Here is a 16,805-nt window from a genome sequence, read left to right on the forward strand (position 1 = left end):
GGATCATATGGATGATCCACTGTGGCGACCCCTTACGGGAGCAGCCGAAAGAAGAAGATATATATATATATATATATATATATATATATATATATATATATATATATATATATATATATATATATATATATACATATATACACTAATGAGCCAAAACATTATGACTACTGACAGGTGAAGTGAATAACATTGATTATCTTGTTGCAATGGCACCTGTCAAGGGATGGGATATATTAGGCAGCAAGTGAACTGTCAGTTCTTTAAGTTGATGTGTTGGATGCAGGAGAAATGGGCAGGAGTAAAGACCTGAGTGACTTTGACCAGGGCCAAATTGTTATGGCCAGACGACTGGGTCAGAGCATCTCTGAAACGGCAAGGCTTGTGGGGTGCTCCCAGTCAGCAGTGCTGAGTACCTACTGACAGTGGTACTGTCGGTACCGAAGAGGGACAAACCACAAACCGGCGACAGGATGTTTGGCGCCCAAGGCTCATCTATGCACGAGGGCAACGGAGGCTATCCCATCTGGTCCAAACTGACAGAAACTCTACTGCGGCACGTCACAGAAAATTTTAATGGTGGTCACGGGAGGAATGTGTCACAATCCAGTGTGTCGCACCCTGCTGCGTATGGGGCTGCATACCCGCAGACCGGTCAGTGTGCCCATTATGACCCCTGTCCACCGTCGAAATCACCTACAATGGGCACGCGAGCATTGGAAATGGACCTTGGAGCAGTGGAAGAAGGTCGCCTGGTCTGATGAGTCCCGTTTTTCTTTTAGACCACGTGGACGGCTGTGTACGTGTGCGCCGTTTACCTGGAGAAGTGATCGCACCAGGATGCACTGTGGGAAGACGACAGGCTAGTGGAGGGAGTGTGAAGCTCTGGGTAATGTTCTGCTGGGTAACCCTGGGTCCCGCCATTCATGTGGCTGTCAATTTGACATGCGTCACCTACCTAAACTTCATTGCAGACCAGGTACACCCCTTCATAGCAATGGTATTCCCTGATGGCAGTGGCTTCTTTCAGCGGGATAATGCGCTCTGCCACACTACACACATTGTTCGGGAATGGTTTGAGGAACATGAAGTGTTCACGGTGTTGCCCTGGCCTCCACATTCTCCAGATCTCAATCCGATTGAGCATCGGTGGGATGTGCTGGACCGACAAGTCTGATCCACGGCGGCTCCACCTCTCACCTTACAGGACTTGAAGGATCTGCTGCTAATATTTTAATGCAGATACCACAGGACACATTCAGGGGTCTTGTAGAGTCTATGCCTCGGCGGGTCGGCGCTGTTTTGGCGGCACAAGGAGGACCAACAGCATATTAGGTAGGTGGTCATAATGTTTTGGCTCATCAGCATATATATTGAATATATTGTTGTGGAAATGGCCCTTCGTATGCTACTAAATATAGGGTTAGCTCAGATCCCCCATTAAATGCTTGTTTAGCCAGGCTGTTCGGTAAAATGGACGTTACATGTGTGTCGGGAGGTGTCACAGGCTGTTATTTGTTTGTGCGGTGGTGGTGGATCGAGAGATCCTTCTTTTTCCTTCCTCTCTCCAGGTGAGACTCTGCCCAGTGCTGAGAGGGTGAGTGGCCAAAAAGAGGAAGTGAAACCAAGGGGAAGAGTTTGTCGGCTTTGTAAAGGGGAAGAGCCGGTTGGCAGCAAACGGAGACTTCTTGGAGTAGTTCAGTTTTGGGGGAACAGTCGGTTTAGAGGCGTGCTCGGGCTTCGAGGTGAGAAGGAAAGGAAAAGGTCGAAAATAACTGAGAGGACCTGGCTGCTGTGTGAATCTGGACTCGGCTTCAAGAGGAGGTGATCGACGAGCCTCTGACGAGCCGTGACGTGAGTCGGGACAGACGACGTTTTGGAATCCCATGGACCCAGCCTTCCGGAGCCCGGCATCCCGATTTGGCCTTGTCTGGTGAACAGGCCAAGCTTGGACTTGTATGCTGGACCTTGTGAGAGACCAGCTGAAACCCATCGTCGATCTGACGGTCTTGTGCCGTCGACCTTATGCGGGGTCAGAGCGTGCGGAGGCCGCGTGCGGTGCGACAAAGTAGGGCGAGCGCCATCTTGCCACACGGCGTGCTCGAGCTTGGGGGCTCAAATCCGTGGACATCCACTTGTTACGAGCGACATTCATGCTTTTAACACTTTCCTCTCGTCCATGAAACATCACCAAGTACTCTGTCTTGTCTGCATGTTGTCTGCAAAAAGTTTGAAATTCCCGCCGAACAAAAAACGACTCCTGCGAACAATTGCCGATGCTTCCGCACCCCCGCGCATGTTTGGCGAACTTTTAGAGCCTAAAATACGAATGTTGGACTTTGCCATTTTTTTCGACATTCGCACCCTTCGCAAATCGTTCGCGTGTCCCGTGAAAACCCACCTTAAGCCAGGGATGTTAACTTCATCTCAATAACCTCCAACACCCTCCACCATCGTCACCATCATCAAAAGTAAGTAAAATTTTGAGTGTTTTTCATTTTTACGACTGTAGTTTAGGCAAAAAAGTGGATAAATTTTCGAGTTGGTTCCCGTAACCCTACTTTTCCCATAAGGTCTTAAGTTTGCTCATCGTGGTTTTTACAAACGTGGGGTTTTTCAAGAACGTAACCCCCGTGAACGGGGAGGTAATTACGACAGATAATTTGTGTGCGACAGTCCTCAAGTATATATTTAAACTAACAAATACAACCCCTCGCTTCGCTGACGGGAATATTAAGGAGAGCAGGGGGGCAGTGGAGATGAAAAGGGATGGAAGGGAGGGGGGATAGAGGAGGATGTGGGATGCAGGGGGTAGTGGGGAGGGGAAGGGGTGTTCTGGACATGTGTTTGATTGGGGGACTTGAGGGAAAGCCAGGGGGTTAAAAAAATTAACTGTTCTAAAAAAATAGCCTTCATTTGTCCAATTCACACATTCTTTGACGTCCCTTCCTCTCCTCGACCTCCGGAGAGTTGTAACTTGTATGGTGGGGTGGTGGGGGAGGGGGTTTAGGAGGAGGACAGAGGACAAAAGGAAAAAACAGCACAAGGGGGGGGGGGGGGGGGAGGGAGGCAGCGCGAGGGTTGGGGGAAAGGCAGCGTGAGGTGATGGAAAGGCAGCATGAGGATTGGGGGAAAGGCAGCATGAGGATTGGGGGAAAGGCAGCATGAGGGTGGGGTGAAAGGCAGCATAAGGGTTGGGGGAAAGGCAGCGTGAGGGTTGGGGTAAAGGCAGCGTAAGGGTTGGGGGAAAGGCAGCGTGAGGGTTGGGGTAAAGGAAGCGTGAGGGTTGGGGGAAAGGCAGCGTAAGGGTTGGGGGAAAGGCAGCGTGAGGGTTGGGGTAAAGGCAGCGTAAGGGTTGGGGGAAAGGCAGCGTGATGGTTGGGGTAAAGGCAGCGTGAGGGTTGGGGTAAAGGCAGCGTGATGGTTGGGGGAAAGGCAGTGTGAGGTGATGGAAAGGCAGCGCGAGGTGAGGGAAAGGCAGCGCGAGGTGAGGGAAAGGCAGCGCGAGGTGAGGGAAAGGCAGCGCGAGGTGAGGGAAAGGCAGCGCGAGGTGAGGGAAAGGCAGCGCGAGGTGAGGGAAAGGCAGCGCGAGGTGAGGGAAAGGCAGCGCGAGGTGAGGGAAAGGCAGCGCGAGGTGAGGGAAAGGCAGCGCGAGGTGAGGGAAAGGCAGCGCGAGGTGAGGGAAAGGCAGCGCGAGGTGAGGGAAAGGCAGCGCGAGGTGAGGGAAAGGCAGCGCGAGGTGAGGGAAAGGCAGCGCGAGGTGAGGGAAAGGTAGCGCGAGGTGAGGAAAAGGCAGCGCGAGGTGAGGAAAAGGCAGCGCGAGGTGAGGGAAAGGCAACGCGAGGTGGAGGGAAAGGCAGCGTGGGGGGGGGTAGGTGAGGGGGGGTGAGTGGACGGAAAGGGAAGGCAGTGTGAGGATAGGCTCCGTCTGGACATAACCACCATCCAGACACGTATGGAGATGACCACCATCCAGGCATAACCACTGTCCAGATACATCCAGGAAAGGCAGTGTGAGGAGAAGGTCTGTCCAGACACAACTACTGTCTGGATGACAGGTATACTAAGGGGGGGGGGTGGAGGAGAAAAAGAGGGGAGAGGAGAGGGAGGGGTGGAGGAGCTAGAAGGTAGGGAGAGTGAGGGGGAGGGTGGACGAGTGGGGGTATGAGGAGGGGTGAAGAGAGGTGGGGGAAGGGAAAGCAATGAAAGGAGGGAAAGAAGTGTGGAGATAACCACCATTCAGATACACATGGACATGACCACCGTTCGGATACATGTGGAGATAACCACCATCCGGGGATAACTACCGTCCAGATACATTCAGAGACAGAGAGAAAGGGGGGAGGTGAGGGGGGGGGAGAGACAGATGGAGAGGGGAGGGAGATGGAAATGATGGGAGGGGAGCAGAAGAGGATGGGGGGAGGAGAGGGAGTGGAGTAGAGGGGAGGATTCCAGCAGATGTGATGTCCAGTTTAAAGGCACACACATTGATGAATCACCCTGCCTGTGAAACACTCGGATGACAGTTCATAGCTGGGTCGGGTTTCGAACCCAGGCTAGACAGCTTCGAGCGAGCGTGCGTACCTCTCTGCTATCCTGCCATGATGTTAACGAATCGTTAAATTTATATTTATTTGTTTGTACTTATCTATGCTGAAGGGACCACAGAACGTGGGGCCATTGCAGGTGAGTGGCCTCTGAATATTGTTCCAGTCGATTGATTTTACAGTATTCAGTGACAGTGCGAATATTGTAGAGTACTCGCCAAGTCGCTTCAGCACTACAACGAAATGGTTGATAAGAAACAGCTCGATTGGCACATGATTAGTAATCACTGAACCATCATATGAGGATGATGACACCCCTCCACCCAAAATGTCAAATATGTCCAAATTGGACAAATGAACACTGAAGCAGTCAGAACTGCTGCTAAGTTCAATTCTGGAGCTTAAATATTGTACTTTGGCTTGGTTTAAGAGATTCAAGAGGTGATGGCATGTGGGGAAATGAAATAAAGCCACGAACGCTGCCATCTCCAGGTGTTTATTAGCATTGCAATGTATCCAGCGATTTGTTGATATCGATAATGAGGGAGGAGAGTTGGGGGGGGGGGACTTTATCGTTAAGAAGTCGTTGCGGCCTGTTCCACGTGAAGGCAAGGTTGAGCAGGCCAACAAACATGGTGGCTTCAGACCCCAGTGAGGTTACCTAGGATACGCCTTAAGACCCCAGAGAGCGAGGTGGCCGAGGATGCGCCTGATAAACGATGTAATTACATAAGGCCATTAATTATCTTCAAAAGGGTTTTTTAATTATCCCAAACACCCAATTTTCCTTGGATTTCCATTGTGTGCATGCAAAGCTTCAGGCTGCTAGATTTCATGGTTTTGGAGTTATGGAGAGACACGCTGATACAGACACAGACACACACACACGTTCATCAGTATAGATATAATAAAGATTGTAAAAGTTGTACATATAAATGAATACTGTCCAAGTACTAAGGTTTTGTTCAGTTACCAAGCAGCTAACTTGTGCTTAGTGCCTGGCCGCCATTCCTTATCAATGGTTTTGAATGAAATGCTTCCTTGAGTGCTTAAGCTCTGCAAGGAACTTGGAAACTCAACACACCTCTGCAAAACTGGGGGTTCTTGGAAGTATTATGAAGGTGATTTGTGTTCTTCAGTGTTGAAATATATAATTCAATTTATTTAAAGGTTTAAACAGGTTTTATTGGGGGTTTACCACCATTTTACGCAGTGTTTATTACATCACTCGATCTAACACGTTACATTAGTTATTTGTGCCTGCTGTACATATCCATTATAAAGTCCTTAAAAACGGTAAGTTTATTGCTTGGAATGATTTTCAATTTTGTTTGACTGCCAGACAGGCAGACAGAGTAAAAAATATTATCTCACTTTGCTCTGCGCACATGTGATCAGGATGAATTGTCAGCCAAGGTAATGTAAAACAACTACTTGTGTTCTTATTCATGTTGCGATTCGTGTTCAAAATATAACATTCGATCTAAATAAGTTGTTCCAAGATCATAAACTGATAAGACAGTCGGACGGACATGAACCAATTGCTTAACCCTGCTTTTCATTTCGCGTGCGTTGGGCAAGACCAAACAAACATACATTAGCGTTTATTGGACGATTGTGATTCTCGCTCTGAGAACGTTTCGAATGAACCACACATACTAGATATTCCTTTGAACCATTTTAAAGGATGATAAAGAAGTTGAATCGAACAATTCTGTCGCAAAACGATTTTGAAATACTACACTCATTTATTCATCATTCGTCGACTCAATATTTTCCATGTTCCTGTCAAAGTAAAACCCTTAAATCATGAGTTGCTTTTGGGCCATTGACTAAGTTTATTCATTATATGGTATATGCGAATGGGATGTGGAGGGGGAAAGGTAGTGTGTATATGTATACATATATATATATATATATATATATATATATATATATATATATATATATATATATATATATATATATATATATAGTGTCCCAAAAGTCACCTCGGGATTTAGAAATTAAATAACATTTCTTTTTTTTTTAGTAATTTATGATTATTTTTATAACAAAAGAAAACTTACAAAATGGAGATAGATTTGCTTTATTTATGAAAAATGATGCAGCTTAGATGTCCTCCATTTTCGGCTTCGCAGAGATGGGCTCTTTTCGACAGCATTTTCCATAACAGCGGACAATAACTCTGGCTCCAGCCCTCAAATTTCTGCACAGATGTTGTCCTTGAGCTGCTGAATTGTTTGGGGCTTATTGATGTATACACACTCCTTTAGGTAACCCCAAAGAAAATAATCGGGAGGCGTCAAATCAGGAGAACGTGATGGCCAAGGAATTTCTGAATTTCGCGAAATTATTCAGTATCCACGCTCTTTGGGTGAGAATAATTGATTTGATCGACGAAATTTAAAATAAAATTCCATGATTTTGGTTCTTTGTTCAGTTGTGAATTTTTCCATGGGTAATTTCCAAATGTTAATCTAAATTCTGAAAAGAAAAGAAAAACAATTAAAAAAAAACAGAAATGTTATTTAATTTCTAAATCCCGAGGTGACTTTTGGGACACCCTGTGTATATGTGTATATATATATATATATATATATATATATATATATATATATATATATATATATATATATATATATATATATATATATATATATATATATATATAGAAAGAAAAGGGTAGATCTACTGTAGGAGAGAGAGGAAGGAGAGTGGGGAGAGAATACATAAGGAGGAGATTGGGACGATACTCTGTGCAGAGTGTTGGTGCTGTCTAAGCAAGTCTCTTTGGCTGTTGGATACAATCCTGGACGGGTCGCCACTCCGACACAGGATACCAGCATGCTGGCACTCAATTTGCTGACCTCGGAAGGATGATAGGCCGAATTAACCCCACCTGATATTAATTCAACAGCTGAGCAGGATTTGAACTCAGGACTCTAGGATCCAAAGCTCACCACCCACACCATAAAGCCAACACCAGGCATAAATATATAAAATGGTAGAAGATATTAAAGAGTAATGCATTGGATATATGAAGAAAGGGGGATTTATGGGATCTGAAACATTCCACTATTTTTGAGTATGTAATAAGGAGATGGCTACTTAGCTCCTTCACGAGCTGTGCTTGTACAATATGTATAAAATCTCCAGATACAGACGCACACCCTTTCTCAAACACAGTTCTTGTGTGTCACAACACAAAGAGCATTCTCTCATGCCATACACTTCCTGGAAAAAGAGCAAAGGATGTTTCTCAGCTTTACTTCCAAACAACAGGGGTAATTCTGAGTCAAGAATCAGTTGACCTTGTCACATCCGTTCTCGGATCATGTGCTTATATGATGGTGAAACACACAAACACAGGCCTTCTTCAGGATGGAGGAAAGGGGTGAGCTTTGTGATATGGCTAAAGCCGATTTGGAATTCCATCAGTGTTGACATTGTCGGGCTTCCGTGACCCTTTTAGAGAAAGCAAGCAACGCCCGACCAAAATCACAATATCAGCGACACAACACGACATGAAGTCAGCACACAGTAAGAGAGCAGCACTCTCCTCCCACACTCCCCAACCTCCTTCACCCTCAAACCCACACCCAAGTATGGCCAGTCTGACCTCTCTACAAAAAACTCGATGTTCTGAGATTCATAAGTAATGGCGTTGTGCTTCCTGCTTGGAAGCAGTCAGCTTCAAATCCGGAACACAAACTCCTAACAGAAGTGTAAGGGTGGAAAGGTAGGTGACGCGGCTTATTGTTTGACGACCTTGGAATTTGGACATTTTCCGCTCTTTTCTTCGTCTTTTGGTTTCACCCTTTTGAGGTCAGTAGGCAAACAGTCAAAGAACCATCAAAATCTTCGATGTCCACAACAAACAACTTGGGATTGCGAAAATATTGGTGGAGGGAAGAATGGGATTGAACAGAGTGAGGGAGTTTACTCCAAAGGTGGGGAAAAAGGAGGAATGAAAGAGTGTAGGTGAGCAGTGATTCGTGATTTTGGTAGTTTTACCAGAAGGGGGTTGTTGGCGGACCTTGAGTGCCCTGCGGAAATATGGTGGGGACATAAAAAAAAATGGTGGGACCTGCAGAAAAGCTTTGTGCTTTTGTTTACATCTGGTATTATCACTGGCTGACAGGACGGCATAAAAGGATGTAAACTCGATTCCAAGCTGTCTAGCTGGGGTTTGAATCCTGACCCAGCTATAAACTGTCTTCCCAGTGTTTCACAGGCAGGGTGATTCATCAATATGTGTGCAGTCCCTTGTGTGGAGGTTAAACTGGGCATCCTGAGCACCGACATTAGTTGGTGGACGTGAAAGATTCCACGGTGTCCTTCGTGAAGAATAGGCGAGCTATCGCCGGAACCCTGACCAAATCCAAATTCCTGCCCTAACTATTCCTGGGAAGGCAATGGCAAACCACCCAGTATATTATTTGCAAATAAACTGCTTCAACAGCACTGACGCTCTGGAACAGAGTATGATTAGTCAGAATCAGAATCATCACTACATGAGTGTTCTTTTGTGTGTCTCACACTTGCAAACGGTGTCTTGCTTTAGATGGCATTGTCTCTCCTGCACTGATGAAAGCTAGTGTATGCCAAGGCAGCATTCCGAGACCAATCCTGTTTTGATATACGTTCATGACCTCTCTGCATGTCCGATGAACCTTCTGTTCCTGTTTGTGGACGACTCCACCCTCTCTTTACTGGACAGTGCTTCACCCCGTGACAGGCAGGCTGCAGTTTCTTTTCAGATCGAGAAAATACGAAACTATTATCCTGGAACATGAAATTGAATGCTGGAAAATTACACATCCTCATTATTTCACTTCTTAAAGATCAACAAGCAATTTGTCTCATGTATTCGGTGGGCAATCTCAGGCCAAGGTTCAGAATTTGGAATGTATTGGTCTTACTAGCAGCCACAACCTATCGAGGGCAGAACATATCTCTAAACTGGCCTCAAGGGCAGGATGCCATCTTGGAAATATCCAGAAAGCAAATTCAATTCTCAGCTGCTGTCATATCAGAATGATAGAATACATGGAGCCCTGGAATATGATTCTCCACTCTGGGCTGCTGCTTCTGCATCATTTATAATACCACTGCTATTGAATCAGCCTATGGAACAATATATTTTTGATTTTGACATGCCTTTTTTAAAATTAACACAAAGTAGCAGGATCTTTGGAGGACATTCCATGTCTCGTGAACTAAAATAAATAAATAATAATTCACTCACATTTGGTATCGTGAAACTTGGCATTGTAAAACATCATTGTTAATAAAACTAAAGCGATGGCACTCAACCAGTCTAGAGAAGTCTCAATCATATTCAAATAATGGAATAAAAAAATCAGCATATCAAAGAATGTTCATGGCAACAGTTGGGTCTGTCCTGCTTTATGGAAGGGAAGGATGGACCATCACTGCGATCCACGAGAACGGACTTGATGAATACTATGCTCAACGTCTTCGTTCAGCTTTCAATATCCATTGTTCTGAAAATAAGACAAATAAAGAGCTCAACGGTTGTCTTCCAAAGCTGTCGGTCACAAAAGATGACGCCACAGGATTGCTGGGCAGTCACCGCCCCAAAAATGAACTTGTTTACAATCTTATACTCTGGACACCTAAACATGGAAGGCCAAAGCGAGGTTGACCAGCTGTCAACGACATCAACATGTTGAAGAAGGATATGGGCCTGGAGACCGAGGAATTTCACACAGCAATGCTTGATCGAGAGGACTGCCTGGGAGCTGAGGATCAATGTCATCTGAGCTCGGTCTAAGAGCTGACTTAAGAATTAGAAACACAGCCACCAAGATACTAACACATAAAAAAAATTGTCAGCCGTTTTGATCAACTAGTCTTGGAAACTCAGTGGAAATTTCCTTGTGGAGAAAACTCATTTAAACACCAGTTTTGAATGTCAAGTTCTGATTTGATTCACTCTTAAATTAAATGCTCATCTGATCTGCACCAATGAATCTTTAGGTGGTGGCATAAATTGATAACCACCATAGTTGAAGGCAAAGTGCTATATCTTCTCCATTTCCCCTCTCTCTTTCTCCTCCCCCCCCCCCCTTTACCACATTCAAGCAATACTAACATTCTAGAATTTGACAAGACTGCCAGTACAAAGGTCGACTCGGATGAAAGACCTCATAATTTTAAGGTCTTTATTGCAGAGAGGACGGCTGGTTGAATGTCTCCTTTTTGGGAAGGTGCGATGTCAACCAGTCGCATTGTGGTTGGAGCACCCGCTCTGAGTCTGAGTTTGGCAGTTCGATTCTGACCCTGGCTGAATCATAGCAAAGACATTAAAATGATACATGGTGCTCCCTTGCTTTATGCTCAATAATTCGAGGATAGAGTATGGGCAGGCCATGTGGGTTTGCATCCAATGGTGGGGGAGGAGTGGGACAAATTTTTAATTGGCCCTGCTGATTGCAGAAAGTGACATCTCCAGATGGCATCGCCACTATCCAAAGTGTCCTGGGAAGTTATGTCACTTCCCCCAAGTGGTCATGGTTGTTTTTGTCTGAAATTCAGTCCAGTGATATCTGACATCTTTGTCTGCATGAGTGATTTGTGTAACAGCTCTTCCATGAGCCTCAGACCATGTAAAATAGAAGTTTGTGGAATGATTCTGGAAAACCGTCCCATCTACTCCCTAAACAAAGCATTTTAAGAGGTTAAGTCGATCCAACTTTGAGGCCTCACCATCAGCTATGATCTTTTTTGGCCAGACCATATTTACAAGATGGTCTCCAAAGCCAGGCGCAGACTCGGCATCCTTCGTCATGCAAGGTCTTTCCTTGGCCAGTCTGAACTTTCAACAACCTACAAAACCTTCATTTTCAGCTTGATGGAATACCGCTCTCTCCCTTGGACTGGTGCCCCTGCCTCAAACCTTGCCCTTCTTGATGCCACGGAAGGCAAGGCCCTCAAAATCATTGGGATCTCCCTCGACGAAGCTGAGTATCCAGGCCAGTTACTCTTATATCCTAGACAGGTTGGTGGCATTTCTGTCTTCTACTGCCTACTTTTGGTGTTGCACCCTCTGCCCTCTATTGGCTCTGTCCCTTTCAGGTTTCTGCGGAGCAAACATGGTCTGCCAGTAACCCTCTTTGTGTTAAACTCTCAAAATCCAGCCTCACTGCTCATAGCCACTCACTTGTTCCTCTTTTCTCTCGCCTGTGGAACCAATTTCCCCAGTCTAAGTCCCATTCTTCCCCCCAGGACTTCAAGTGAGCTGTTCACAACGACCTCAGGTCACCCCTTCCCCCTCCATGCTCATAATCTCTTCTACTCCAAATAACCCTGTTCCCAAGCACTCCTTTTTTTTCAAGATTATTGTGATTTTCCCCCACTCTCCCTCATCTATTTTTGTTTGTTAGTTGTCGGTTGATTTGTTCCTTTTGTGTTTCATCCCCACTTTTCTCGTCCTCTTCTTGCTGTGTTTCATTCAGCTTGTATGCAGCTTTTTCACCCCCATTACCCCATGTGCCATTCTCCCCTCTCCTTCATCTCACTCTCATTTCTACTCTGCTGTTGATGTTTCCCCATTTCCATTTTTGTTCCCTTCCATTTTCCAGCTTTTCCACGAGCCTCGATCATGTAAAGCAAAAAAATTAAAAGAAAAAAAAAACTACAGAATTTGTAGAACACCTTACCCTGCGCAGTCTTGAGAAAAAAGGACATGGCAAGGGTTTGTGAGCAGCAAATGTTATTGGTCGAGATCATGTAAAATGGTGTAATATTTTGTCCAAGTACTGCTATAGGACGGGTTTTTTTAAAGTACCAAGAAGCTGATTTGTGTTCTACCGTGTTCAGGTATATAATCCAATTGAAATATAATAAAGATTGTAAAAGGTTGAGAAAAATAAATTCAGAAGTTTGCCGCAGTTGATGCAGCGTCTACCACACCACCTAATTTAACACACTGCATTATATGCCTGTTTGTGTCCATTATAATGTCCTTAAAAACAGTAAGTTTATTGTTTGGAATAATTTTCAATTTTCTTTGACGGCAAGACAAGCAGGCAGAGTAAAAATATTATCTCACTCCTCTCTGCACATTCGCGATCGGAACAAATTCAAAGCCAAAGTACTCTTAAAACTACTGGCTCGTTTTCTGATTCTTGTTTCAGGTGTTCCTCGATCATAGACCAATGTCTGTGGGCAGACAGAGTGAATCAATACGAGAATTTTAATTTGACGTAATCAACCCCAGAGTGATTGGCGTGCGTGCGCAGAAAGCCCTTGACATAGCGATCTTCAGGGCATGTGAACTGCTGTCGAATGTACACGGTGAGGGTACTTACCTAAAATGGCTCACAAAGTTTCTAAAAAAAGCCGAAAGTACTTGTAAAAATACCCGACAGAAAGCTGGAGTGTGCACAACAAAAGAGTTGGAGGGATACATTGTTCTTTGTCTGGTTTGCATGCTTCTGAATACAGGTGTGCAGGTTATATCTAGGACTTGTGAATAAACAGGGTAAGTTTAAAATCAACTTTTAAAATGATGATTTTATTATTAATCATATAAAATCATCATTGGTGGGGATGGGCACGGAGAGCTGTGAAGAAGGATTGTCGTAAATATATTGTTTGTTCTGTTCCAGTGCCACAAGAGAAATTATATTCGATTTTTGCATCTCTTGCTAAAAGGAGAAGTGTGTGTGTGTGTGTGTGTGTGTGTGTGTGTGTGTGTGTGTGTGTGTGTGTGTGTGTGTGTGTGTGTGTGTGTGTGTTTGTGTGTGTGTGTGTGTGTGTTTGTCGCTTATATCTATATATTACTAAAACTCCCATCTTGTATATATGTATGTATGTATGTTCCTGAAATACAGCCAAAACGGTACATGATAGCACAAAAATTTTAGGGCCACCTTACTCCCAATTCTCCTGCAGTGTGTAGTATCAAGTTCCGTTAAAATCGGGCAACGAAAAAAATTATTAAAAAATCAATTCCCGATTCAGTCAAGTACTCTTCAGGAGTATTTGATCAATGCAAACAACCTCAGCGGTATAGTTCGCTGGAGCTATCTTTTTTATTATTTATTAATTTATTTTTTAAATGATTTTTTCATCAACCGCTGTCACAAAGGGAACCCAATGGGTTCACTGGTCGTCTCGTTAATAAGAAATTGTGGACACTCGACACTTCACATCCACCGATATTTCTTGTATTTCCTACATTCCACGAGTCCGATTTGCATGCTGGAACACAACAATTACAGTTAACCATTTAGAAATTTACACTCGTTTAAATGCTGAAAATTATGTTGAAAAGACTATTTCACTGACAGATTTCACGTTGGCAATAGCAGGTTAAACGGGTCCGTGCTCTCAGAACCGAGTCACTGAAAATGTGCATCTGCACAGCACAGAAGGCCTCGTTGGCATTGGTACATCATTTTGAAAGTGCCCTATTGCTTAACCCACGTTCGCACTTTGCGTGCAGGGTAACAACCTATTAAATGCAAGAACAGCATAGTAAGTCGGGCACCTTTGGTATTTCCGACTCAGCTTGAGTAGTTTTGGCTTTTACGTTGAAGGGCACAATGTACAGGTTTGGAATTAAACACACCTGTAAATCTCGCAGTTTACAATGTATACAAGTAATAATTTACTCCAATGTTTTACTCAGCTGTAGCTTAATTAAAATGAACATGACCAAACCGAAACCGAATGTAAAAGTGATTCAAATAAAATTCGAAATTGAGACCTTTTACAAATGTGGCAAATGGGACGAGCATTAAGGATTGAAGACATTTCTGGCAACCTTTAGCTTTGAAATATAAAAATATAAATATAAACACTGAAACCTGCATGCACTAATCTTACTTGAGACCGTCATGGAGAAGAGGAAGCTGGTGAGCCATAACAAGGTGCAGACTCTCATAGCGGAGACCCTCAAGACCAAAGGGTCGATCTCTCAAGTCTGCCTTCAATCAGTTGAAGAAAGACTTGCGTCGTTCTGTTTTTTTTTCCCCCAAAATGGGGTGTACAGAAGGTTGGTAAACTATAAATCCACAAACGCAAGTGTCTTTCGGTGGCAGTAGAAGGATCCAATGTGGATGGTCTAAAACTTCTTTAAAAAGTTTTACGATGACAGTTACTTTAAAAGTTTTCCATAATTTCTTCAGCACCGGGTTACTCGTGTGCAATTGCTTCGAGGTGATATAGACTGAGAGTGGAGGGAATGCAGTGTGGATTGTAAGGGGAAGGTTTTAGCTGGGATGTCTGAGGGGAGGGGACGAAAAGGACAAAGGCAAGCGGAGGAATGGCTTCAGAGCGGATGGAGAGAGAGGACGTGAACGCCTCGAAATCTCGACACAAATTGCCATGGGCACAATTCTCAGATAGTCCCTTGAGGAAATGGGGGTGGGATGGGGTGGGACTTGGTGGATGTGAGTGGACTTTAGGCTTGGCTGGTTTTGTGGTAGTCGAAGCATATTTAATATCCTGTACTGTATTATAAAGTTAATTTTTCATTTTTCAGTCACTCCAAATATTGAAATTCTCAAAATAGTTTTATTATGTGGGTCGGTGTAGCAAAGTGCACAGTGATCCATTTATTACGAGGCATAAGTGGACCGTCCTTGGTTTTGAACAAACAGTAAAGGAGAGACCACGATGGGAGTAAAGAAGAAGGGATTAAGAGTATGTCGGGTTGTTTGGTGGATGAAGGGGGCCGGGGGAGGCGGAGGTGAGTGGGTGTTTTTTGAGCAAAACAAAACAGAGATGGGAAATGAGGAAATCCAGCATCAAAGGACAGGAATTCAATTTCTCTATGCGAAGACTAACTTTTGGGGAAACACTCAGATGGTTCCAGTCATGGAAAAAAATAAATAACACGCACTAAATCACAACTTCATCCATATCTTAAACAGGTAATCAACAGGAATATCGAGTTGTCACAAATTGGCCTCACATCCTTACAGGTGAGATTTCAAACAAAGGAAGCTGCTTCTTCATCTCAGAAACAACAATAAGCAAACGCAGCTATGGCGATCAATCGGTGTTGCTGCAATACATGAATTGCGTTAACTATCAAAAATATGCTTGCCTTTGAAGAGCCAGCCACAAGCATCAGCAACAGGACGTGGCTCATCGATGATCAGCCTTCTGGGAAGATTTCCATGAGGTTAGTCTCGAAACAAGATGCGAATTCAGTGTTTTCTGTGTATATTCTGCACCTCAGCAAGTCATTATTCAACAAACTTCAGGTGCTTATGACACATAAGGCCTTGAAACGAATTCTCATCAACTTGTACAGAATAACTGTTGTTGGCTGATGCTCCAGGTTTAAGACAAGGAAAAACAAGGAAACTCAGATACAGGAAAAGGCACTTTGGCCAATCTTACCTGTGCCAATATGACGACACGAATACCCTTTGTTTTCAGCGACCCCATAATACAAACAGCCACACAATTGACCAAAACATAGGTTATTCATATATTTCATCAAAAGCAAAGGCCTTAACCATTAGCAGCATATCTTGCTTTGAAACAGAGGCACGAAGGTTACCGCAAGGTTGGCCATACTTTCTAAATGCACTTCGTTTGGTTGGTTGGAATCTATATAATTAGTATGCATGTGGAGTGGGGCAGAGTTAAATTAATGAAATACAAAAATTAAGAGGAAATATAGGAAAGGGGAAGCAAGGATGTCAACGGAGTATGGGCGAAGTGAAGAAAGGAAGGAGAGTAGGTTGGATGGAATAGGAGTATGGAGATGGGAAAAGGATGTACAGTATGTGGCATAATGTGAAAGGTGTGGGGTGGGGAAGGGGTGGATTTTCTTTTTTTTAAAAAACAAGGGTCTAGGCTCATGGAGGAAGAGAGGAGCTCATTAAGAAATGGCACCAAGTTCAAACAGTACTAATCGGTGGGAGGTGATGTTGGACATTCACAAAGGAAAACACAATATCTAGTTACAAATATATATATATATATATATATATATATATATATATATATATATATATATATATATATATATATATATTGTCGAGGCTTGCATAAGAGAGAACACAGAGCATACAACAAGGGGGGGCAGGAGAGGGAAGGACAAAACAGTGGGTACATGAGACATGAGGGATGGGATGGGGTACACGGGGAATACAAGATGGACACGACAGGGACTTTCAGGAAGGAAAACAGGAAATATGAAGGAAGAGGGCTTGGGTGGATTATCGGGGGTAGAAAAGATCGAGGTTTTGGATGGGGGACAATAAGAGA

At 44.0% G+C, this 16,805-nt stretch overlaps 1 protein-coding gene across 4 annotated transcripts in view; it reads right to left on the minus strand.

Annotated features, from left to right (window-relative positions):
- Window positions 1-14,774, minus strand: part of LOC147024172 (tyrosine-protein kinase receptor Tie-1-like) — a 145,113-nt gene extending 130,339 nt beyond the window's left edge. For all 4 annotated transcript variants that reach the window (XM_085883826.1, XM_085883827.1, XM_085883825.1 and 1 more), the window contains exon 1: window positions 14,406-14,774. In XM_085883826.1, coding sequence (XP_085739952.1) covers window positions 14,406-14,463 — 58 coding nt within the window. In that variant the 5' untranslated portion in view covers window positions 14,464-14,774. The remainder of the gene's footprint in view (window positions 1-14,405) is intronic.
- Window positions 14,775-16,805: the final 2,031 nt, after the last annotated feature.

The sequence above is a fragment of the Eptatretus burgeri genome, chromosome 6 (genome assembly GCF_056783735.1).
Source record: "Eptatretus burgeri isolate ZD-2024b chromosome 6, Ebu_testis_v1, whole genome shotgun sequence".
NCBI lineage: Eukaryota > Metazoa > Chordata > Myxini > Myxiniformes > Myxinidae > Eptatretus > Eptatretus burgeri.